The sequence below is a fragment of the Mesoplodon densirostris genome, chromosome 1 (assembly GCF_025265405.1).
Source record: "Mesoplodon densirostris isolate mMesDen1 chromosome 1, mMesDen1 primary haplotype, whole genome shotgun sequence".
Classification (NCBI taxonomy): Eukaryota; Metazoa; Chordata; class Mammalia; order Artiodactyla; family Ziphiidae; genus Mesoplodon; species Mesoplodon densirostris.
Genome location: NC_082661.1, coordinates 194,335,035 through 194,359,812, shown reverse-complemented (window position 1 = coordinate 194,359,812; position 24,778 = coordinate 194,335,035). Strand labels below are relative to the sequence as shown.

At 38.1% G+C, this 24,778-nt stretch overlaps 1 protein-coding gene across 2 annotated transcripts in view; it reads right to left on the bottom strand.

Moving 5' to 3' along the window:
- CFAP299 (cilia and flagella associated protein 299) overlaps positions 1–24,519 on the bottom strand; it is a 639,242-nt gene extending 614,723 nt beyond the window's left edge. For both annotated transcript variants that reach the window (XM_060093181.1, XM_060093191.1), the window contains exons 1-2: positions 24,409–24,519; positions 5,993–6,123 (exon numbers count right to left, since the gene is read on the bottom strand). In XM_060093181.1, coding sequence (XP_059949164.1) covers positions 5,993–6,123; positions 24,409–24,519 — 242 coding nt within the window. The remainder of the gene's footprint in view (positions 1–5,992; positions 6,124–24,408) is intronic.
- Positions 24,520–24,778: the final 259 nt, after the last annotated feature.

Here is a 24,778-nt window from a genome sequence, read left to right as displayed (position 1 = left end):
ACACAATATAGCACCCCAACCAGGGAACCCGCTGTACAACAAAAAAGATGTGGGAGAGAGCTCATGACCATGGGATATTCTGGCCATATCACACAGTGCCCCATCAGAAGCTGTCAGCCTGAAACTGTTGGAATGGTCCACTTAAGGCACAGCTGAATCACCAGCTTAGAGGCAATATTGTTCAAGGATAGGGCGCCATCTTTTAGAACACTCTCACCAGGGAAAACAGCAAGTGTCTCACTGAACTACAAACTATGGCTGCCACGTGAGCACTTTGGGCGTCTTGTGCCCAGCGAACAGCAGGCAAGACAGAGAGACACTATCTTGTGAAGAGTAATTGCTGCTGATCAGCAAGAGAGATAGGACTGTTGTTACAGAATGGGGGTAGAGAGTAACAAGTGACAAACTCGAGTGGCCCACCTAGCTACCTCTTGGTACCCCCTTATAGAATTTTAAATGAGAATGAGAAATGTAACAACCCCAGCCTAAGGACAGTAGGATTATCAGGGCCTCCACCATCTTATGATTGAGACTCAGAGAGGTGACAGCTGAAGGCAGAGGATTTAGGATGGATAATGGAAGAAGGAGATGATGAGAACCACCTCTGGCCTCCAGACCAACAGCAGTGTTGGGGACTAACTTTCCTCTTCTGAGTATCCTGCCCAGGAGAAAGGCCCTCAGTGCTCTGGAAGAACTGCTCCCTGCATGCGCAAAATGGATCTGTATGTCACAAGGGGTGAACCGTGGCAGGCATGTGAACACATCACTCAGATACCCCTTGGAGAAAGGCCTCTCTGCCTCGAGGAGTTGCTGAGCTGACAGCCTCCAGCTGTGAACCTTTCCAGGGTCTGCCTCAGTTTCAAGCTGAGATCACACTTTTGGGGGCAGCCGTCAGGCAATGACTGGGCACAGAAGAGGTACCAGGGCCTGAACATTTCACCCAATGTGGGACTTCTTTGATGGACAACATTTACCCTGGAGCTTTCCACTGTGCTGGGAGAGTCTCTGTAACTTTGGCATCAAGATTCTGACCCTGCTTAGTCCTGTTTCCTCACTTTTCCTTTCACAGGTGTTACGTCCCCATCAAACCATCTGCACTCTTAACCCTCACTGTCTGCTTCCTGGAGCAGCTAGTCTGTGACAAGCCACAACTCCATATTTTTTGTTTAAGAGCTATAAAATGTATGAGAATAACTTTTAAAACATAAAATATTTAAAACGAAGCAAAAAGTTGAAACCATTTCACAGAAGTCAGATTTTATCTAGCAGAACATTTTAAACTTACAGAAATTCATTTAATTTACTAGCATATGGTATTCACTTTTGATCATAAAGTGAATGGAGTAAAGTCATTTTACATGAAACAAATTTTGGCCTTTTATCCAACTTCATCTTCATAAAATTAAAAGAGCATGTTATCAATTAATAGATACTTCCAACTCCTATTTTTATTTATTTTTATTTTTTTATTTTTTTTGTTTGTTTGTTTTTGCGGTACGCGGGCCTCTCACTGTTGTGGCCTCTCCCGTTGCGGAGCACAGGCTCCGGACGCGCAGGCTCAGCGGCCGTGGCTCACGGGCCCAGCCGCTCCACGGCATGTGGGATCCTCCTGGACCGGGGCACGAACCCGTGTCCCCTGCATCGGCAGGCGGACTCTCAACCACTGCGCCACCAGGGAAGCCCAACTCCTATTTTTAAAAACAAATTGAAGAATAATACTCCAGTCATACCAGAAATAGTTGACAGTTGATAAACTGACTAGATTGGCTAGAATAAAAAAGGTTGGGGACTTGTCCAACTTTTTAAATTTAGTCCCAGATGTAACAGAGGATAAAAGGACACAAGAGCCTTCTCCTTAATCACCACAGATACCCTCTTCATCTCAGCAAAAAAGATCACAGAGATCCCTATATATTCAGCATCTGAGACTCCTGTCAAGCTCACTTTACAAGAATTCCCAAAGGCTCATCACAAAGTGATGAGAAGATATCTTCTTGAGAAGATAGCAACAGCCAGGCAGTATAATTATCAGTTCCACCAGGGCTGCCATTTATTCCATCTATGTTTCAGATTCTGTGTTTCAGTAAAATAAGGTCATTATCTCAGAAGCAGTTTTAAGAAGAGCTAATTCATCTCCTAAAAAGATAAGCTGACCCAAAGTGAAGAGGCCAACGGTCTTACAAGCTCCTCCAGGAAAGTGTTCCGCCTGAGAGATGACTCAGTTATAACTACTAACTATATCCCAAGAACCCAATATTCAACTTCTGTGCAAACAGTCAAAGTCTATCTCTCCATCACCCATAGAAATCAACTGAACTTCTTACTACCAATAGAAATTCTCCAGGACTTATGATGGGAGCTACCTCAGTAACCACCAGCGAAACTTATCCCATCCCTTCTTTCCAAACTTTATAGTCTCTGCCTTGTGGCTACTAAACCCAGCTGGCATGAATCTCAGGGGAAGAGAGATGAGAGATGCTGTTTACATGATAGTGAAGCAGAGATGGCTTTGAAGCAAAGCTTGAAGAAGCTAGGAGAATGCAGAGCCCACCTACCACCACCACTGCCACCACCACCAATCCAGTACATGTGGAAATTAGTGGCCTCTAGCTGACACAACTTTAGGGGGGAAAAACATCTTAGCAAGGGAATAGGCACAAGTTAAAACAAAGAGGTAGAGCAAATGATTTGTGAAGAAGAAAAATTTATCATAGAATTGAGGCAAAGTAAATGTGTCCATCTTCATACCCTTGTTTGCCTGCTTGGCTCCTACTTATCCTTTAAAGGTAAATTTAGCAGTCATGCCTTAAGAAGAGCCTTCCCTGTTCTCCACATCCTTCAAATCTTGACTTAGTACGACTTTAGGGTGTTGCCACAACACCTGTGATAGCATATGTTATCTTCTGTTGTAACTGCCTTTTTTAATTGAGATATAATTCACATACCATAAAATTCAAACTTTTAAGGTATACAATTCAATGACTCTTAGTATAGTCACAAAGTTGTGCAGTCATCACCAAAATCTAATTCCAGAACATTCTATCACCTCAGAAAGAAACTCCATACCCATTAGCAGTCATTCTTCTTTCACTCTTCCTTCTAGCCCTTGGCCACCACAAATCTACTTTTTGTCCCTATGGATTTACCTATTCTGAACACTTTATATAAATGGGACTATACAATTTACAATCTTTTTGTCTGCTTTCTTTTGCTAAGCCTAATGTTTTCAAGGTTTATCCATGTTGTAGCAGGTAAGAGTACTTCACTCCTTTTTATGACTAAATAATATTCCATTTTATATATGTACCACATTTTTTTATCCATTCATCAGTTGATGGACATTTGGGCTGTTGCTTCTTTATGGCTACTATGAATAATGTTGCTAGGAACACTGGTTTTTAAGTGGACCTCTGTTTTCAATTCCCTTGGATATACATCTAAGAGTGGAATTATTGGGTCATATGGTAACTCTATGTTTAATTATTTGAAGAATTGTCAAACTATTTTCCATTGTATACTCCCACCAGCTATGTAACTGTCTTTCATTTATCTAACCCTCAAATTTCTTGAGGTCAGGGTCTAAGTCTTATGTTCTACTGTATCTCCAGCACCTAGCATAGTGCTTAATGGAGTATGGTTGTCTATGAGTATGTGTGAAGTGAATGACTAAACAAAGGGTCAAAATAATTTTTTTCATTTTATGCCTTCTTCTGGCAAAATTCTTGTCAAAATACCCCCTCCCAATATCTTTAACCAGACCCTTTTTATCTATGAAACTATTCTAAGTAAGTGACATACTCTTAGGTGCCAGCACTTCTTGAAACGGGTGCTCTTTGATTGCTAGTGAAGAGGATTGTGATCTACTTGGGGCTGCTCACCCACACATCAGAGAATTTAAGATAATCTGATAGTAGAATCACGTGTTTCCAAGTTGGTACCAGTTGGCAGGCAGTCACGTGTTCATGCATATTATCAAAGTGATCCTCAAGCAAATATAGGCACAGGACATATTTGGTGTCCACACTCTGCTGGCCCTGCTGCCAATAACACTACAATGGACCTGGCAGGGAAGGAAAGAGTAAACATATGGGGTCCATCCCACTACAAAGGCAGATGAGAAGATGCACAGATGAAAAGGCTTTCCGATTTTAGCAGCTCTGTGTGGGGATTAGTCTCTCAAGACTGGCACTTAAGTAGTCTGATGACTTCCAGCTCTGGCCAGTTAAAGAGACTATCAATAGAATAAATACTCATTTTGAGCCAAACACAAAATGGACATGTACATGGATAGAATTTATACTGTAAACATGACCAACTCCTCTTGATATAAAATACGATACATCTATAATATGAATATACATTAATTCGTTATAAAATCTCACAAAAATCTCTATACTTCTGCTCCTGACTGATAAACATTTATTGATTAAAAACAGAAAGAGAAGACTCCCCTGATGTTTTATATGACACATCACATGTACACATATATTTTGCATCATTTCAATTTTCTACAAATAGAAGCCAAGTACACTTGTGTTACATAAACTAGTGAAGTTTTATATAAATTTACCTTTGGTAAGAAGAATGGCCCCTTCAAAGATCCCCATGCCTAATCTTATTAGTATGTTACAGTACATGACAGAAGGGACTTTGCAGATGTAATGAAGGTTATAGACCTTAAAATAGGGAGATTACCCTAGATTATCTAGATGGACCCAGTGTGATCACATGAACCCTCAGAAGGAGAGATCTTTCTGTGGCTGGGGGAAGACTTGCATAAGGAGAAGTCAGAGAGATTTAAAGGTTGGCAGGATCTTGACCCATTCTTGCTGGTGGGCGGCCACATGGAAAGCATGAGAAGGAATGTGGGCAGCCTACAGGAACAAAGAGGAGTCCCCAGATTGACGGGTGACAGGGAAATGAGACGTCAGTCCTATCATCACAAGGAATTGAATTTGGCCTGAATGAGGGTGGAAGCAGACTCATCCACAGAGCGTCCAGAAAAGAACTCAGTCCAGCCAACACTAGGATTTTAACTTTGTGATATATGTAGCAGAGAATCCAGCTGAGCCACTGTACTCTGATTTCTGACCTACAGAACTATGAATAAATACGTTTGTGTTGTGTTCAGTGATTACATTTGTGGTAATATGTTATGACAGCAATAGAAAACTAGTATATTACTGAATGTTACTGTATTAAATGACAATATTCCAGGGCTCTGAAATACAAGAACCACTAGAACAATCAATTAAAATTGCACATTCCCAGAACCAATTCACATTCCACCACCAAATGTTATTTTTATAATAAATACATGGGAGACTTCTGCTCATAATTACTGGGTATTTTTTTAAAATGTTATCTAAGAATAATATACCAATTTCTAAGTAATTTTTCTCACCAACATTTAAAACTTTAGCATTCATTTTTAAAAAGTAAATAGATAATTACTTTGTCAAGTCTTTTTCAGATTGTCTTAGTTTGATACGGTTCACTTTAGGTGTACATCTCTTTCCTAACATACTTTATTAGATTCATATTTTATATAACCACATATGAGTCATATTAACAAAAGCAAGTGATCGTTAATAGAGTTCAATGAATCAATGTTTACAAAAATGTGAGAACATAAATGAAGCCAAAGATTTACAGGCCTCAGAAGTACAAAGAACTCTAAGGCAAAATCACTCATACTTTTAGTATATAAATGTGTAAAGCCAATAATATTGAGCTATGTGTAAACAGGACTTTATTGGTAGGATGGCCATATTTTGGTATTTATATTTTTAAATTTGTAGCTCACAGTTGCATGTGGCTTTATCACAACCATGTCACAGTTCCTCCAGTTCCTGATCTGCAGAACAAATGCTTAGAATATTCCAAGTTCTACCTGCTCCAACCAATGTTTCTAAATTACAACAATGCCAACAAAATTGGATTTTTCCAGAGACTGTACAATATAAAATCCACTTGGAACATGGAAACTTACTTTTTCTGAGTTCTTTCAGCCAACCTTGCAATCTCTATAGCTGCCTTCCTTGCTTCAAAATCTTCCCTTTTCACCACCTCTCCAGTCCCGCGGTAGCCTAGCTCCACCAACTGGCGGGCCAGGCCTTCATCCTAAAAAGAAAATCAATTGTTACATTTGTGGATTAATGAGACATCTTATTGTATCCAATGTATACTGAATAATTGTTTTAAATGAAAAATCAAATGGAATATTTAAATATGAGACAAGATCTATTAGATATGAAAAGTTAGAATTCTTTCTAACAATAGTTTTATAAACATCTGATTTGTCATCCCTTTCCCAAAGATGTAAGACGAAAAAATAATAATAATAACATCAAGCACTAAATTTCCTCTAAGGGATTGCAGGACAAAAGTCTGTAATGTTTTAAATCAATTTATGAGAACAGCTGTAGATAATAAAGTATATTTAAAACAATAAAACTATAGACAATAGTATTTATACAAGAAAGACTTTTTAAAAACCAACTGCACAAGAAGAAAATTGGGTTGCTTTCAGCAAGTTCAACATTTCAGAGACTTACTTCCTTGAAGTCAATTAACTGATGACACAGAGCATTATAACTTCAAATACAAAACAAAGGACAGATGAATTTCCTATTTGAGTAGAAAGATATTGTTTACATATAATGTTGGTACCAATAAAAGCAGAGAAGTAGAAACCCAAGAAGATGACAAGAAGCTTCAAACTGAAAAAAAAAAAAATTTCCCCACAGTCCTTTAGATCTTTTATATTTCAGTTACTTTAAGAACTGTCACACACATTTTTGTCACTTGCATAGCATATTCAAAAAAGAACAGCATTTCCCCAAAACTTGAATAGGTGACATTTTACTTGAAGTTACTAATATAAAGGCTATGTATTACATAAAAATATGTAGATTAACATATTACATTATCCTTACATTAAACATGAAATGTCTGAAATATAGAGAAAACAGCATATATTTTATTGTTACAGACCCTTACTTACTACATCACTGTTGAATGCAAGAACTGTCTAACAGAATTAAATAAGAAAACTTAAGATTCGTGGTTAATAATCTATACAACCCATGGTGGCTATTTTAAAGTTCCAATTATTCTAACAAAAAAATTTAGACCGCATCAACCTAGAAAACTTTGCTACTTTGCTTTGCTAAACACTAAAAGCAAATGCTGAACTCTGTGTAGCAACATGGATACATTTGCCAAGTTAAGGCAAAGCACCAGGCTTTGCACAAGGGTGCTTTGCCTTCTTTCTGACTTGTTCCCCTGCTCACTATACTTGCTATCCCAGGTTGCTTTAGTGCGAACAACAAAACTGAGCAAATGCCTCCACCTAGTGGAGTTATTATTTAAATGAAAAAGTGATGCAGATTTCGGGTTTGATTTACAAAAGTGTAATGATTTGAGTGTAAATTGTCTTAAATACATTACTTAAAGTGAGCTTATGAGAAGAACTCGCAGTGAGCTCTGCTGAGACTGTGGGGTTCTTCTAGTGGAATATAAGTTGCTCGTGGTCAACAGAGTATTTTACATAATAAAGACCATTAAAAAGTTGCTGTACTAACTTTGTATATGAAATGAATTATGCATTCCTGTGTGCCTTACCTGCGCCACACAGAATCATTTGGATAGTTCTGCACTCACTGACACTCATGTATATTGCAACAAATGACAAGATCAAGTACAAAGTTGAAGTTGTTGCCCCACTTAACCATTACCATGTTTTACCTGGCGGAATTACAAGCCATCTCTCTACTGTAAATGGTCAATAATCTTTAAAGAATTATCTTTAAAGAAACTGAGAAATAAAATACTTTTATTTATTCACATATTTAGCATTTCTGGTGATTTTCATTCCTTTGTGTAGGCCTAAGTTTCCTACTAATATATGATTTTCCTTCTACCTAAAAAACTTTAACAACTCTTATAGTAAAGGTCTGCTAACAACAAAAGTATCGTGGCTTTTGTTTTACTGAAAAAAATATTGATTTCACCTTAATTTTTTTCTTCCAGTTTTATTGAGATATAATTGACTTATAGACATCACGAAATGATTACCTTAGTAAGTTTAGTGAACATCTATCATCTCATATAGATACAAAATTAAAGAAATAGAAATATATATTTTTCCCTTGGGATGAGAACTCTTAGGATTTACTTTCATATATAACATAAAGCAGTGTTAATTATATTTATCATGCTGTACATTAGATCCCTAGTACTTATTTCTGTTATAATTGGCAGTTCAATACCTTTTCACTGCCTTCATTCAATTCCCCCTCCCTCCACAACCCAACCTCTGGTTACCACAAATCTGATGTTTTTCTATGAGTATGTTTGTTTGTTTGTTTTTGAAGTATAATTGACCTAAAACACTAAGTTAGGTCCTATCACACAACATAGTGATTCGATATTTCTATATATTGCAAGATGATCATCGCGATATCTAGTTAACAAATATGTCACCATACAAAGATATTACATAGTTATTGACTATATTGCCCACACTGTACATTTCATACCTGTGACTCATTTACTTCTGTGCAACTGGAAGTTTGTACCTCTTAGTCTCCCTCACCTATTTCTCTCCTCTCTCCAATTCCCTCCCCTTTGGCAACCACTGGTTTGTTCTCTGTATCTCTGACTCTATTTCTGCTTTGTTATATTTGTTCATTTGTTTTGATTTTTTTGATTCTACATATAAGTGAGATCATACAGTATCTGTCTTTCTCTGTCTGACTTATTTTACTAAGCATAATGCCCTGTAGGTCCATCCATGTTTTCAGAAATGGTACAATTTCATTCTTTTTTATGGCTGAATAATATGCTATTGCAACCACATCTTCTTTATCCATTCATCTGTGGATGGGTGCTTAGGTTCCTTCTATATCTTGCCTACTGTAAATAATGCTATGATGAAAATAGGGGTGCATGTCTTTTCAAATTAATGTTTTTCATTTTCTTTCGATAAATACCCAAGAGTAGAACTTCTGGATTGTATGGTAGTTCTGGTTTTAATTTTTTGAGGAATCTCCATACTCTTTTCCACAGTGGCTGCAGCAATTTACATTCCCACCAACAGTACATGAAGGTTCCCTTTTCTCCACACCCTTGCCAATACCTGTTATTTTTTGTCTTTTTGATAATAGTCATTCTGAAAGTTGTGAGGTGATATCTCATTGTGGTTTTGACTTGCATTTTCCTGATGACTAGTGATATTGAGAATCTTTTCATATACCTCTTGGCCATCTGTATATCTTCTGTGGAAAAATGTCTAATCAGATTCTCTGCCATTTCTTTAATCAGGTTGCTTGGGGTTTTTTTGATGTTGAGCTGTGTGAGTTCTTTGTATATTTTGGATATTAACTCCTTCTCAAATATATCATTTGCAAATATCTTCTCCCATTCAGTACATGGCCTTTTTGTTTTGTTGATAGCTTCCTTTGCTGTGCAAAAGCTTTTTAGCTTGATGTAATCCCATTTGTTTATTTCTGCTTTTGTTTTCCTTGCCTGGGGAGAAATATCCAGAAATATATTACCCAGACCAATGTCAAAGAGCACACTGCCTATGCTTTCTTCTAGAAGTGTCATGGTTACAGGTCTTACATTGAAGTCCTTAATCCATTTTGAATTTATTTTGGTGTATGGTGTGAGAAGGTAGTCCAGTTTGACCCTTTTGCATACAGCTGTCCAGTTTTCCAACAGCATTTATTAAAGAGGTTGTCTTTTTCCCATTGTATATTCTTGTCTGCTTTGTCAAAGATTAATTTCCCATTAAAGTGTGGGTTCATTTCTGGGCTCTCTATTCTGTTCCATTGATCTATGTGCCTGTTTTTGTGCCAGTATCATGTTTTTTTTGATTACCATAGCTTTGTATTATAGTTTGAAACCCAGCTTTGTTTCTTTATCAAGATTGTTTTGGATATTTGAAGTCTTCTGTGTTTCCATACAAATCTTAGAATTTGTTCTAGTTCTATGAAAAAAATCCCATTGATATTTTTATAGGGATTGCATTGAATCTGTAGATTGCCTTGGGTAGTATGGTCATTTTAACAATATTAATTCCTCCAATACATGAGTACTGTGTATCTTTCAATCTGTTTGTGTCACCTTCACTTTTCTTCATCAGTGTCTTAAGTTTTTCCAAGTACAGGTCTTCTACCTCCTTAGTTAGATTTATTCCTAACTATTTTACTCTTCTGATGCAATTGCAAACAGGATTGTTTTCTTAGTTTCCCTTTCTGATAGTTCATTGTTAGCATATAGAAAAGCAACAGGTTTCTGTATATTAATTTTGTATACTGCAACTTTACCAAATCCCTTGATGAGTCCTAGTAGTTTTTTGATGACATCTTTAGGATTTATTATGTATAGTATCATGTCATCTCCAAACAGGGACAATTTTACTTTTCCTTTCCAATTTGGATTCCTTTTATTTCTTTTTCTTCTCTGACTGCTGTGGTTAGGATTTACAATACTATGTTGAACAAAAGTGGCATGTGTGGGCATCCTTGTCTTATTCCTGATCTTAGAAGAAATGCTTTCAGCCTTCCACTGTTGAGTATGATGTTAACTGCGGGCTTGTCATATATGGCCTTTATTATATTGAGGTATGTTTCCTTTATACCCATTTTGTTGAGAGTTTTTATCATAAATGGATATTGAATTTTGTCAAAAGCTTTTACTGCATCCATCGAAATGATCATATGATTTTCCTTCATCAATTTGTTAATATGGTGTATCACTTTGATTGATTTGTGGATATTGAGCCATCCTTGCATCTCTGGGATAAATCTCACTTGATCATGCTGTATGATCCTTTCATTATATTGTTGAATTCAGTTTGCTAATATTTTGTTGAGGATTTTTGACGCTATTGGGCTGGAATTTTCTTTTTTGGTCTGATTTTGCCTGGTTTTGGTATCTGGGTGATGCTGGCTTTGTAGAATGGGTTTGGAAGCATTACTTCTGCCTTAATTTTTGGAAGTGTTTGAAAGGTATAGGTGTTAACTCTTCTCTAAATATTTAGTAGAGTTCACCTGAGAAGCCATCTGGTCCTGGGCTTTTGTTTGTTGGGAGTTTATTACTGATTCAACTTCATTACTGGTAATTGGTCTGTTCATATTTTCTATTTCTTCCTGGTTCAGTTTTAGGACATTGTACATTTCTAGGAATTTGTCCATTTCTTCTAGGTTGTCCATTTTATTGGCATATAGGTGTTCATAGTAGTCTCTTATGATCCTTTGTATTTTTGTGGTGTCAGTTGTAACTTCTCCTTTTTCATTTCTGATTTTATTTGTTTGGGCCCTCTCTCTTTTTTCTTTGATGAGACTGGCTAAAGGTTTATCAACTTTGTTTATCTTTTCAAAGAAACAGCTCCTAGCTTCACTGATCTTTTCTATTGTTTTTCTAGTCTCTACATCATTTATTTCTGCTCTGATCTTTATGATTTCTTTCTATTTACTCACTCTGGGTTATGTTTGTTCTTCTTTTTCTAGTTCCTTTAGGTGTAAGGTTAGGTTGTTTATTTGACATTTTTCTTGTTTCTTGTAAACCTTCTTTCATTATACACTTCCCTATTAGACCTGCTTTTGCTTCATCCCCTAGATTTTGGATTGTTGGGTTTTCTTTTTCATTTTCCTCCAAGAATTTTTTAAAAATTTCTCTTTGATTTCTTCAGTGATTTCACCTTAATTTTTGAAAGACATTTTTGCTGGATTAGTGTTCCAGGCTGACTTTTTTACCTTCCAGAACTTTAGAGATGTCATCCCATTGTCCCATGACTTTTATTATTTCTGATGAGAAGTTCAATCTTTCCTGTCTGAACTCATTGTTGCATTCCTATGATAAATCACACTACTTAAGAGTAGTACTTAGTAGTCTCTGATCTATTATTTCTTAATATAGTCCTAGATTCATTTTTCACTTCTTTTCCTCCAGTTCATAAGTAAAATTAGTCTTTAGCTTTCCATTTTATGCTATCCTTCTCTATATATTTTTTTGTGTGTGTGTGGTATGTGGGCCTCTCACTGTTGTGGCCTCTCCCATTGCAGAGCACAGGCTCCGGATGCACAGGCTCAACGGCCATGGCTCATGGGCCCAGCCGCTCCATGGCATGTGGGATCTTCCCAGACCAGGGCATGAACCCATGTCCCCTGCATCGGCAGGCGGACTCTCAACCACTGCGCCACCAGGGAAGCCCTATCCTTCTCTAGATTGATGTCAGGGTTACACAAGTCCTATAAAATGGTTTAAGAAAATTACATGCTCTTACTTTCATTAATTTTTAATTATATAAGTCAGACATAAATACATTCTCCTTGTGAAAAGATTAACATGTGGCAGATGCAGTGAATTTGTATTCTGTCAACTTAGCTAAGCTGGAGCTTTGTTTCCAAAATTTTTCTTGCTTAGATAGTTACAGGTTAGATTGGGCCACAAGAGACATTTGCAATAGATTTGGAAGACAGAAAAGGAGAAGCCATACTGTTCTAGCTCTTATAGAAGCTTCTCCTGTACCTTCTCCAACTCCTGGGCCAAGTGCATGAGTATGTTAAGCTCTGTGACTAAAGGTGTCAGCTTCTTCTGCAGATCTCTTCTACCATCAAAGTTGGAGGTGTGAAAGAGGTGAGGGCCTGATCCAAGTTCCAGTTTGTCCTTATGAATTCTAGCTCATCCTTGCAGGTCTGTTTGCCCTTGTTTCCCACAATTCTCATGTACATTTCCTTCCTGGCTGTCTGTCCTAATGACTTCAGGTTCCAGCACCAGACACCAAAGAAACAGCCTTTCATTGACCATTTAAACAGTTCTCATAATTGTGCAGTGGCAAATCTCTATAAAAAAGTAAATACATGTGACACATATATATCTACATCTACATCTACATATATATGTATGTGTGTGTGTTCTGCTTCTCTGACTGAACCCTGAATGAGTCACAATTAGCTATTGGCAATGGTTCCAGAGGAACAGAAATTTAAGGGTGGGTTCTCTGAATTGGTTCTGGGTTACCTAGAATTGGTTCTCTGATCTTATTAAAAGTATTACAAGCCCTGTTTACAGTAGAAAAGATTATACTGTAGTCAGTGAAATTCAGAGGCCAAGTTATTTATCACCTTTAGAGACGTGCAATGAAAACAGAGCTTTAGGTAACCAAGTGTTTGCTGCCAGAGGACAATTTAGTGGCAATAAGAAACATAACCGTATTGGTTGCTTCCAAGTGTGTTGAAGGCCTTGGGAAAAGAAAATGAGAAGCTCACGGTTTGGGGATTAGCCAGCCATTTGGTGGCAGGTTAGTTACACAGGACTATTCACATTATGAAAGGGTAAAATATTTGACATAGTTTCATGATTTTTAAAAGCTTTTTTCCATAAAGATATTATGCCATAGATGCACAACTTTTCATATAATTATTATTTTTTAGTGTCCATAAAAGAATTACCTGTTTGTTAAATTTGCTCATTTTTCTGTTGGATTTTTTTTATTTACTATTGATTTATAAAGCTATATTCTATACAGCAAGTCCTTGTTGAGTATACATTTTGCAAATATTTATTCTCAGATAGTTGCTTATCTTTTGGTTTATGATATATTTTGTCATACAGAGTTTAAAAATTTTGGCAAGGAAATCGTATATGAAAGCTTAATAAAATACACAGAAAAACTGCATCAGTGCATTTAATAGAGAAAAGAAAGCTTGAAAATAAACAGCTAACCATTTAACTAGAGAAAGAATAACAAAATACACCAAAATGATATAGAAGTAAATAATTAATAAAAAACAACTGAACGAATTGTTCATTTCATTATGAAAATGAATAAAATAGAAACTAAAATATACAAATCCAGTCAGCTTTAATTGTCTAATGAAAGCCAAGAGCTTATTCTGTTTTTTTTTAAATTGAAGTATAGTTGATTTCAAGAGCTTCTTCTTTTTTATTTTTTTAAAATATTTATTTATTTATTTATTCGGCTGCACTGGGCCTTAGTTGCGGAACACAGGATCTTCATTGCAGTACATGGGATCTTTAGTTGCGGCATGCGGTATCTTTAGGTGTGGCATTCAGGATCTTTAGTTGCGGCATGTCGATCTAGTTCCTTGACCAGGGATCAAACCCGAGCCCCCTGCACTGGGAGCACAAAGTCTTAGCCACTGGACCACCAGGGAAGTCCCTCAAGAGCTTATTCTTTTAAAAGACCAATAAAATAGATAACATTTGGCAAGATTTATGGTGGAAAAGAAGGAATACGCAAACAATTTTAGAAATCAGAAAAGAGCCATAACAACAGATAAAAGAAAACTACATACAAGTTTATAGTAATAATTTGAAAATCTGTGTAAAAATATATGAAGCATTTGCTCAAGTTATGAATTCAGAAGAGATCTGTCGGTGGTTTTATGAGTCCTTGATTTTCCCCAAAAAAGTCTTCATTTTGCATTCCCATTTGAATATTAGTTTATTTAGTCAGAGTCCAGGCAGGAAATAGATGATGTACTTAAATGGAGAAACTGAAGGAAACTGAATGGCTGAGTTAATTTACAAAGGTATTCACCAGGTTAAGAGAAATCCAAGTGGGACAATGAAATACCCTGTAGCTAGCAACAACAGTAAGCTACTGTATAAGTAGACAATAACCTATGCAAATGAGGTAAGGGGAGGGAGCAACTAATAGGACACAGGGAGATGGCTGTAGGGCAGTGTTATCAGGCCCTGAGTTTTGGCTTGTTGGAAGAAAATATCGACTGCTAACCTGCAGCACAGTATGGAAGGAGTCTGAAAAAAAAAAAATGCCCAGCCTCCTGGCTTCTAATTTCTTACTGGTGCCTCTTATTGGCTGAACCCAACTGGCCAAATGTAAAGAGAGTCCAGTTGAAGTAGTCAACAGAAATCAACCTCTTGGGGCACACAGCTGGGGTAGGATAGAACTCAAGGTAAGACAGAATCTCAGGGGTCAAACAGGGACATAATATAGCCAGGGACAGAATTCTAGGCTCAAAGTAAAATTTCCTAAGAAGTTTAAAGATATTACTCCATTTTCTTCTAGGAATCACTATTAGGAATGCAAAGTCTAGGATCAAGCTGATTCCCATTTACAGGTTATTTGCTGACACTCTGAATTATTTTTTAAATTGTGGTAAAATATACATGACATAAAACTAACCATTTTAAGTGTACAGTACAGTGGTATTAAGTACATTCATGTTATTGTGACATTATCATCACTACCATCCATCACCACAACTCTTTATCTTACAAAACTGAAACTATGTGCCAGTTAAACAATAGCTCCCCATCTTCCCTTCCCCCAAGACCCTGGCAATGACCATTCTACTTTCTGTCTCCGTGAATTTGACTACCCTAGGCACCTCATCTAAGTGGAATTACACAGTGTTTGTCTTTTTGTGGCTACTTATTTTGCTTAGAATAATGTCCTCAAGACTTCCATGTTGTAGCATGTTTCAGAATTTCCTTCATTTTAAAGGCTTAATAATATTCCATTGTAGATATATACCACATTCTGTTTATGCATTCATCCATCAGTAGACACTTGGGTTGCTTCTACCTTTGGCAATTGTGAATAATGCTGCTATCAACATGAGTATACAAATATCCGTTCAAGTTCCTGCTTTCAATTCTTTTGGCTACATAGTATCCAGAAATGGAATTTCTAAATCAGATGGTAATTTTCTTTCTAATTTTTTGAGGAGCTGCCATACTATTTCCACAATGGCTGCACATTTTTACATTCCCACCAGCAGTGTACAGTGTTCCAGTCTCTCCACATCCTCACCAACACTTGTCATTTTCTACTTTTTTTTTGATAATAGCTATCCTAATGGGTGTGAAGTGATATGCCATTGTGGTTTTGACTTGCATTTCCCTAATGATTAATGATGTTGATGACACCTTTTTATGTGCTTATTGGTCATTTGTGTACGTTCTTCAGAGAAACATCTTTTCAAGTTCTTTGCCCAATTTTTAATTGGATTATTTGCTTTTGTGTTGTTCAACTGTAGTTTTTTCCATATTCTGGATATTAACCCCTATCAGATATATAATTTGCAAATATTTCCTCCCATTCTATGGGTTACCTTTTGACTCTATTGATGGTGTCTTTCAATACACAAAAATTTTAAATTTTGATGTCATGTAATTTGAATCATTTTTGAACTGTCATTTTATTCTCAGACTTCTGTAATTCTACCACTATCTGCCAAGGTGTGGATCTTTTCATTCATCCTACTAAGCAACTGATTATAAGATGGGAACTTACAATCTTGCACTTATCTCCACCACAGAGAACTTCTGTTGTTGTTTGTTATTTCCTTGATTATTTTATCCCCCTCATTTTCTGTATAATTTCTTTCTGGAATGTCTATTAGATAAATATTGAGCCTCCTGAAATTATTTATTCATACTTTTCTTCATATAATTCTTATTTTCATCATTTTTTTCTTACTGCATTCTGGGTAATTACATCAACTTTAACTTCCAGATCATTAAATTGTCCTTTAAAAGTGACATTGTCCTTCCATTAGTTACCTCTTTTAAAAATGTCATCAAGTTTTTAATATCTAAGAATTCTTTCTTGCTCTCTGATTGCTCCCTTTTCATACCAGTCTATTATTTTGCTTACAGACTTCATATTATACATATTAAAATGCCTGTAAGGTAGAAAATTGGAATTTATTTAAAGTTGCCTCAAGGTTTTGAGTGTTTTGTTTTGTCTGACATTACTTGTTCTCCTTATTCATCTTAGGCCCTCTCTTCCATGCTCTTGTGTTCCCTCAAACATCTGGGAATACATAGTTATGAATAGAGAACTGTGTAATTAGCAAAGTCATTAGCATGGATTCCCTCTATAGTCGTATAGATCTGATTCCCTAACTGGTTTCTCCTCTGAATAGATGAACTGAGGTAGTTATGTGTAAAAGAGCAGAGTATAGAAATGTACAGACTCCACTTGAGGATGCAGACATGAAGAAGGACGGCGGTCTGGGGTAAATCCCACCCTTTCCAACCTAATTACCAAAATAAAAAGGACTTGGTAACAAGTGTAACTCTCTCCAGATTTTCTTCTCCTCTCCAACATCTATTCTGGACTTCTAGCACTATCTAGCTACTTCACACTTAGTTTTGATTATCTCTCAAGCCCCTTTACCTGCTCCAGGACTCCTTGCTAGGCACTTTTTTTAGAGAGCAGTTCTCTCATTTATCCTTGGGTTAAACATTGTAGGTATATGCTGGGGATAGGATACACCCTTGGCTTAGCTAATGCAGAATTAACTTCTTTAATCAATTATAGGTTCTCTCTTGCTCTTTGTATTATTGTTACCTCTGACTTTTCTCTAAATCTGCTTTACCTTCCTAACACTGTTCTTATTTATTCATTTTGGGCTATGGTTTTCTCTATCTTGTCAATCTCTAACTTAGCAGAAATAAGCACAATTTCTGATCCTGTAGAGTAGCATCCTTTCATGTCTCCTAGTGCTATTATAGATTTATTCTATCTCATATTTACAAGGAAATTGGATAGACAGATGACTGGTAGGAAGGAAAGGAAGGAGGGAGGAAGTGGGGAGAGTGAGAGGGAGGGAGGGAAGGAAGGAAGCAAGCAAGGAAGGAAGCAAGCTTGATTATATCCAGGGCTCTACAAGTCCACAGTGTCTACTTCAGCCACAACTTTTTCTTTTTTTAATATACCTAAAAAGCTTCAGAAAAAATCTTCTTGCCTCTAGTTGTAAAACAATCCAATCCATCCTTCCAATGGAAGACTGAATGATTAAACCAGAAAGTGTCCATTGGATTTAGTGACACATCCCTCACTTGTCACCATGGCAAGAACAATTTCTACTGAATGTGAAGATGGGAGCCAGCTAGCAGTGGGTTGAAAAACGAAAGGTGGAGGAAATGAAGATTAAGGATTTTACAATTCATTCAAAAAGGATAACTGCAAAAAAGGAAGAAAAGACAGATATGGAGGGGAGAATCAGAGATACCTCATTAAGCACAGAAGGGACTGTTGGAATTAAAGGTGAGAGGAGCTAATCAATAGAGGTTGTTCCCTAAATACATGAAGCGAAAGGGTAGAGAATGCAAGTGACCATCATCAATAAAGCCTATTAATTGCAAACAGCAGGGTTTACTGTAGTCAGTCCAAGCATAAAAAGGAATTATTAAAATACAATAGCTCAAAAGATCCCTGGGAAAGTGAAATTTGAAGGCTACACAGCCAGAAACAATACTCTAAGCCATACAAACTATTTCAGCAAATATCCCTCACTGCCACCACTGAAAACATATACTGCAACTCACCATGTTGACCTAGGACATTACACGCCCGAACTTCTGCCACTGCATCAACTGAAAGTCAAGAGCCTCAATCACCTCATTCAATACAAAATAGATTCTACATGATGCTTTCTTCCTCATGTCACTCTTTTCCTATACAGCAGTCTCATGTAGGTGTATATGATTGGCAGTGCCTAAGTCACACAAAGATATACTAGCAGCAAGGAAAACTGAGAAAATGAATTTCTGCCTCTACCTTAGGGAGGTGGGATGCAGAGTTGGGAAAATTCCCAAAACATTATAATGATAATGGGTGTTCAAATGCCAGATTCAGTATATTCAGAAAGGCACCATGCATGGTAGACACCATTAACACAGGTGGGAAGGAAGAGAGGATGGGCAGAAATTAAGGTGGTTTTATAAGTTTCATGGTAGAAAACTGAAGAGAGTTCCAGCCTGATTGACTCTTTTTGTTGATTTGGAGAGATGAAGTCATCCACTAAGAGCCTGAAGAGAGGAAAGAAAGTTTGAAAGACAAGCTGGGGGTGGGGGCGGGGGGAATCAAGGAAGAGCAATAGGCAATTCGCAAAAGAAATGCAAATGGCCAGGAAAAATTTAAAAGATGGTCAACCTCACTAATAATCAGAGAAATTAAAATTAAAACAAAGAGTTTTTTTTCACCATATGATTTGACAAAAAATAAAACAGTTGACAATATCAAGTGCTGGTGACTGTCTGAGAGAAAAGGTGTCTCATACATGCTGGTGGGAGAGTAAATGACTACTCTGGAGGGCACTTTGACCATGTTTATTATGACCCATCAATTCTACTTTTTGATACATTTACAACTGCACACAAAAAGGATGTACAAAAGACGCTCATTTCACTGTTGTTTGGGATATTGCAATAAGGAAAATGAACTTCCAAAGGACCAACCTAAGTAAACAATGGATTCAATGTAGCAACTTATAAAGAATAGGAAGATCTATATAGTGTGACATTAAACGGCCTCCAAGATTTAATGTCGATTTTTTTTGTTACAGAAAGATATAAATATTACCTTTTGTGTAGAAAATATAAATGAAGAATAATATATATATTTACATATAATGAAAATATTTATGTAGTATAATAATGAAGCCCATGTGCCCTGGAGCCTGCGCTCTACAACAGGAGAAGTCACGGCAATGAGAAGCCCCCGCCCTCCGCAACTAGAGAAAGCCAGTGTGCAGCAACGAAGAACCAACACAGCCATAAATAAATAAATAAATAAATAAATAAATAAATAAAATTTATTAAATATATATATATATATATTTTGAAGACTACTCAGATGTATGCAAGAAGAATAAAGATACTGGGGTAAACTTCAGCCCTCGCTGCTGCAGCTTGACTCAGAACCACACAAATACCATCTCCTAGCTCTACTTCCTAGTCTAGATTCCCCTCACCCTCAGCTAACACCTCTACTGGTCTTGGTAGCATATCAAGTGGTGTGAGCCAGACCCTCATTCCTGAGGGCTCTGAACCCCTGGTCACCATGCCCTTTTCAAGTCTGGGTTGCTGCCCTTGTACATTTACCACCATAACTAAGAGATTACCAAGAGGCATCCAAGTGAGTCACCAGAATTCCAAACACATTTCTTCATGACTGATTTTATAAGTCCTAACTTTTCCTGACAGTAAAGCTCAATTATGCTTGCCGAGATGGTGACTCTCTTCTTGCCTCCTGATTCCTAGACAAGTACCCTGAAGATTCCAGGCAAGAGTTATAACTTCTAATTCAACTGACTCTCACCAAGTCACCTGATGGCATGTTCCCCCATTTAGTACCAAGACAATTAACCCACAGAGCCCCCAGTGAGGAAAGAAAGTCCAAATTCTTTGGGTTAGGTGCTTTAACCTCTTAGTTCCCAGAAAAAGGGAACAAAGCTCAGTGCAAAGATCTTGGATGCTAAGTATATGCTGTATCATGGTGGATGGCACCCAGTCTCTGAAACTATCCTCTCCAAATTGGCACTTCATTTATGCTTTTAGCAACCCATTCCAATGATCTATCTGCTGGCAGCTCTGAATGTTTCTGAATATATTATTAAAAGTGAACCACATGCTCAGGTCCTTACTCCCACAGCTCCTCTGTTGTAGCCTAGGTCCCTAGTCTGACACAGTGGTAAATAGGACCCTGTGCCTGTGGATGAAATAGTCATTCCATAAGACCCCATCTATAGATGCTATGCAATTCCCATCAAGATTTTAATGACTTTTTTTTTTTACAGAAGTAGAAAAAAAAATCCTAAAATCTATATGGAACTACAAAAGACCCCAAACAGTCAAAGTAATCTTGGAAAAGAACAACAAACTGGGAGGCATCACAATTCCTGATTTCAAGCTATATTAGGAAATCATAGTAATCAAAATAGTATGGTAATGGCATAAAACAGACACATAGACCAATGGAACATAATTGAGGGCCCAGAAATAAACCCATGTATATGGTCAACTAACATTTGACAAGGGAACCAAGAATACTCAGTAGAGAAAAGACAGTCTTTTCCATAAGTGGTGCTAGGAAAATTTGATAGTCACATGTAAAATAATGAAACTAGACCCAAATCTTACATGACTTACAAAAGTTAACCTGAAATGGATTAAAGACTTAAATGTAAAACCTGAAACCGTAAAACTCATAGAAGAAAACAGGAAAAAAGCTCATTGAAGGGTCTAGGCAATGATTTTTTGGATTTGACGCCAAAAGCATAAGCAACAAAATCAAAAGTAAATAAACGGGACTACATCAAACTAAAAAGTTTCTGCACAGCAAAATGATCAACAAAATGAAAAGGCCACCTATGGAATGGAAATCATATATCTGATAAGGAGTTAAAATCCAAAATATAAAAAAAAGAAAAACTCATACAACTCAATAGCAGCAAAATAAACAATCTAATTTAAAAATGGACAAAGAATCTGAATAGACATATTGTCCCAAGAAGATATTCAAATGGCCAACAGGTACATGACAAGGTGCTCAACATCACTAATCAGTAGGGTGAAAATCAAAATCACAATGAGATACTACCACAGCCTGTTAGAATGGTTATCATCAAAAAGACAAGAGATAACAAATGCTAGTGAGGATATGGAGAAAAGGAAATGCTTGCAGCCACTATGGAAAACAATATGAAGTTCCTCAAAAAATTACAAATAGAACTACCATACAAGCCAGCAATTCCACTTCTGGGAATACATCCATAGGAAACAGAAACACTATGTTGAAGAGATATCTGCACCCCCATGTTCATTATAGCATTATTTACAACTGCCAAGACATGGAAACAGCAACAAAAGAGTCCAGATCAATGTATAAAGAAAAGTGGTGTACCATTCAGCCATACTGAATACTATTCAGCCATGAAAAAGAAGGAAATTCTGCCATCATCAACGACATGGATGGACCTTGAGGACATTATGCTAAGTGAAATAAGTCAGACTAAGAAAGACAAATACTGTATCTCACTTATATGTGGAATCTAAAAACAAACAAACAAACACACAAAAAAACAAACTCAAAGAGATCAGATATGTGGTTACCAGAAGAAGGGATTGGATGCCCGTGGTCAAAAGGTACAAACTTCCAGGTATAAATTAGGACTGGAGATGTAATGCACAACCTGATGACTACGGCTACCACTGCTGGGTGGTAGTGCTGAACGTTGCCAAGAGAGTAAATCCTAAAAGTTCTCATCACAAGGAAAACACCATTTTTTCTTTTTTTCACTTTCATCTACATGAGATGACAGATGTTAACTAAACTTATTGTGGTAATCATTTTGCAAAATATGTAAGTTAAGTCATTATGCTCTATACCTTAAACTTAGGTAGTGCTATATGTCAATGAGTTCTCAATAAAGCCAAGAGAAAAAAATATTCCATTAGGTTGCAGAGCAGTATTATGACTATAGCCAGAAGAGGCAAACCCATTACTACCAAATGTGGCTGTTCCTATCACACTGCATTGTTGACCCTTCCAAAGTTGAAGGGGCCCAATGCTTTTAGTTGCCACCAAGTGGCTAGTTGGTTCCCTTGAAAAATGGTGCTATATCGGAGGCATTCGACTTGCTTGCTGACAGTCTAATGCCTGTCATCCAAGTTGGACATTCTGAGGTAGCGGTAGCTACATCAGCTTTGGCAAGTGGGAGCCCACCCTATTGGGCCCATGTGTAGCCTCCATCTTCCTCCCTGTGCCCATCATGCCAGCGCTAAGGTGGCCAATGAAAGAGGCTGGCTGACAGCAACTGTCCTAACCAATGCCAAATTTAAAAGTAAATTTCTTTACCTTTCGCCTAAACATGGTCACCATTTCCCATTTTGCAGACCTTTAAAATTCTGATTGATGAAACACAAAGTATTAATTTCTCACTCCTAATCAACGTTAATGCTTTTAGTTTCTAATTCACATGAAAAAAAAAATCTCTGCCTTTAAAAAAATTGAAACCCTTCTTAAGAATATCAAGCTTAAGCTTGGCAATTTTCCACAAGTGCTACAAAGATGATTATAGCCTATTGGGATATTTATTGTCTATATTTCATTCTTGTTTATTTAGATATTCAAAACCTTAGATGCAAACATTGTTTGGCACCACTACTATTTCCCCTTCATTGCAGTGACTTCCATGCAAGGCATAAAACGGAACCTTCATGATTTTAAACATGTTATCTGTATAAAATATTAAAAAGCTTGTTTCTGAAATCAGAAGATATGTTGGAAATACCACCTGGCTTTTTTTAACAGTTAATTCCAGAAAGCTCAAATTATCTGTCCAAGGTCACACAACTTGTTCTTAGCAGAGATAGGACTAAAATTAGATGATTCTAGTTCCTTATAATTATGTTCCTATCTAGAACATGAATGTGTTTTGGAGGATAAGCACTTTTCAGACCTTGGAATCCACACTGAAGTAAAATCTCACTTTGAACACGATCATTGGAGTCCAAAAAGTTCAGTCCCCTAAATGGATGAATCACGTGGTTGCTCATAAGGAGTTTGGGGATTGGCTGCAGGATACAAATCCTTCTCAGACTCAGGTGTGGTGTGACCCCAAACAGAGGCCCTTGTTCTTTCTGGCCTAAATAGAGAGGGGCAATTGGCGGCTCTGTGGCATGGTTCCAGGGCAGGAGAATCCAAGTCAGTGCCCATTTAGTCGGCCTGGTCTGGGAATACGCCAGGGCTCTAGGGACCACCGTCCACCTCCTGCTTCTCAGGACCCGTAGTCTATTATTTTCCCCGCTCAACTTGGTTCTCCCCGAAGAGCACAAGAACTCCATCCCTCCGCGCCCCCCCCCCGCCCCCTACCAGCTTCCCACCCATCCCCACACCTTTAAGAAGCAGGTCGGAGGATGGCTGCTGAGAGGAAGACAGTAGCCAATCCCAATTACGTCAGATTTTGCTGTGTTGCAGGATTTTTTTTTAACTATCAACAATAGTTGTGAACAATCAACTCGATAAAAATAAATCAGCTCATGCCTGCAACGCCAGGGAGCTGTAACGTGTACCCGTAATTAAAGGGCTTTCTGAGTCAACTAGCTTGGGGTGGAAGTTCATGGAACCAAATGCCCAGCATATACTAGAAACACCTGGAACGATACTGTCTTCTGTTCTTTAGTACAAACTGTCAAAGGAGAAACAGTGTCAGACCTGAATTGCAGCCCCCAGAAGGATCTCAGCGGGCCTCGGAATCCGGCCCCGTTCCTCAAAGGCGCAGGACTTTGAAAGGGGCACGGGCCAGGAGGCGGGCGACGGAGGCCGCCGTACAGACATTCCAGGCCCCGCAACGAGTGTACGTGCGCGCGCGTGCGCGCGTGCGCGCGTACGCGGCTCTGTGCCGGGTCGCGTACGCGGCTCTGTGCCGGGTCACGGACGCCAGGGGCCCGAATTCCGTACGGACCCAGGCCCCGCCGTACAGCAGTCGGGAAACTACAGGGCCTGCCGTTCCCGAGGTCCACCGCCAGGGGGCGAACACCCCACGACGCGGGGGCTCGGGAGGGACCGAGGAACGCGAAGCTGTGGCCACCCTGCGGGGCCGCCGCCCTTACCTGCAGGTAGTACAAGTCCAGTGTAGTGACCTGCGAGTCCAGGAAATCTTCATAGGTGTTGAATTGAGTGACTATATTGTCCACGGTGGTCGACCCCTCTTCCTGATCCATTGCGATTGCCTTGGTCGGAGCGTCCCCAGCAACGGAGGCGGGGGGGGGGCGGGCAGGGTCAGAAGGTTCCACCCACTTCGTCCCTTCCAATCAGTTGGGAACCGGTGCGGAGCTTTGGACGTTAATCCCACCCCCGTGTCTTGCTAACGTTTCAGGCTTCATTCTAACTCCTAGGAACGCCGTCTCAAATTACCCACTCCAAGTTTAGGTCTGACACCGTCAACTGACTCGGACTTCGGCGAAACATGCAGCCACGGGA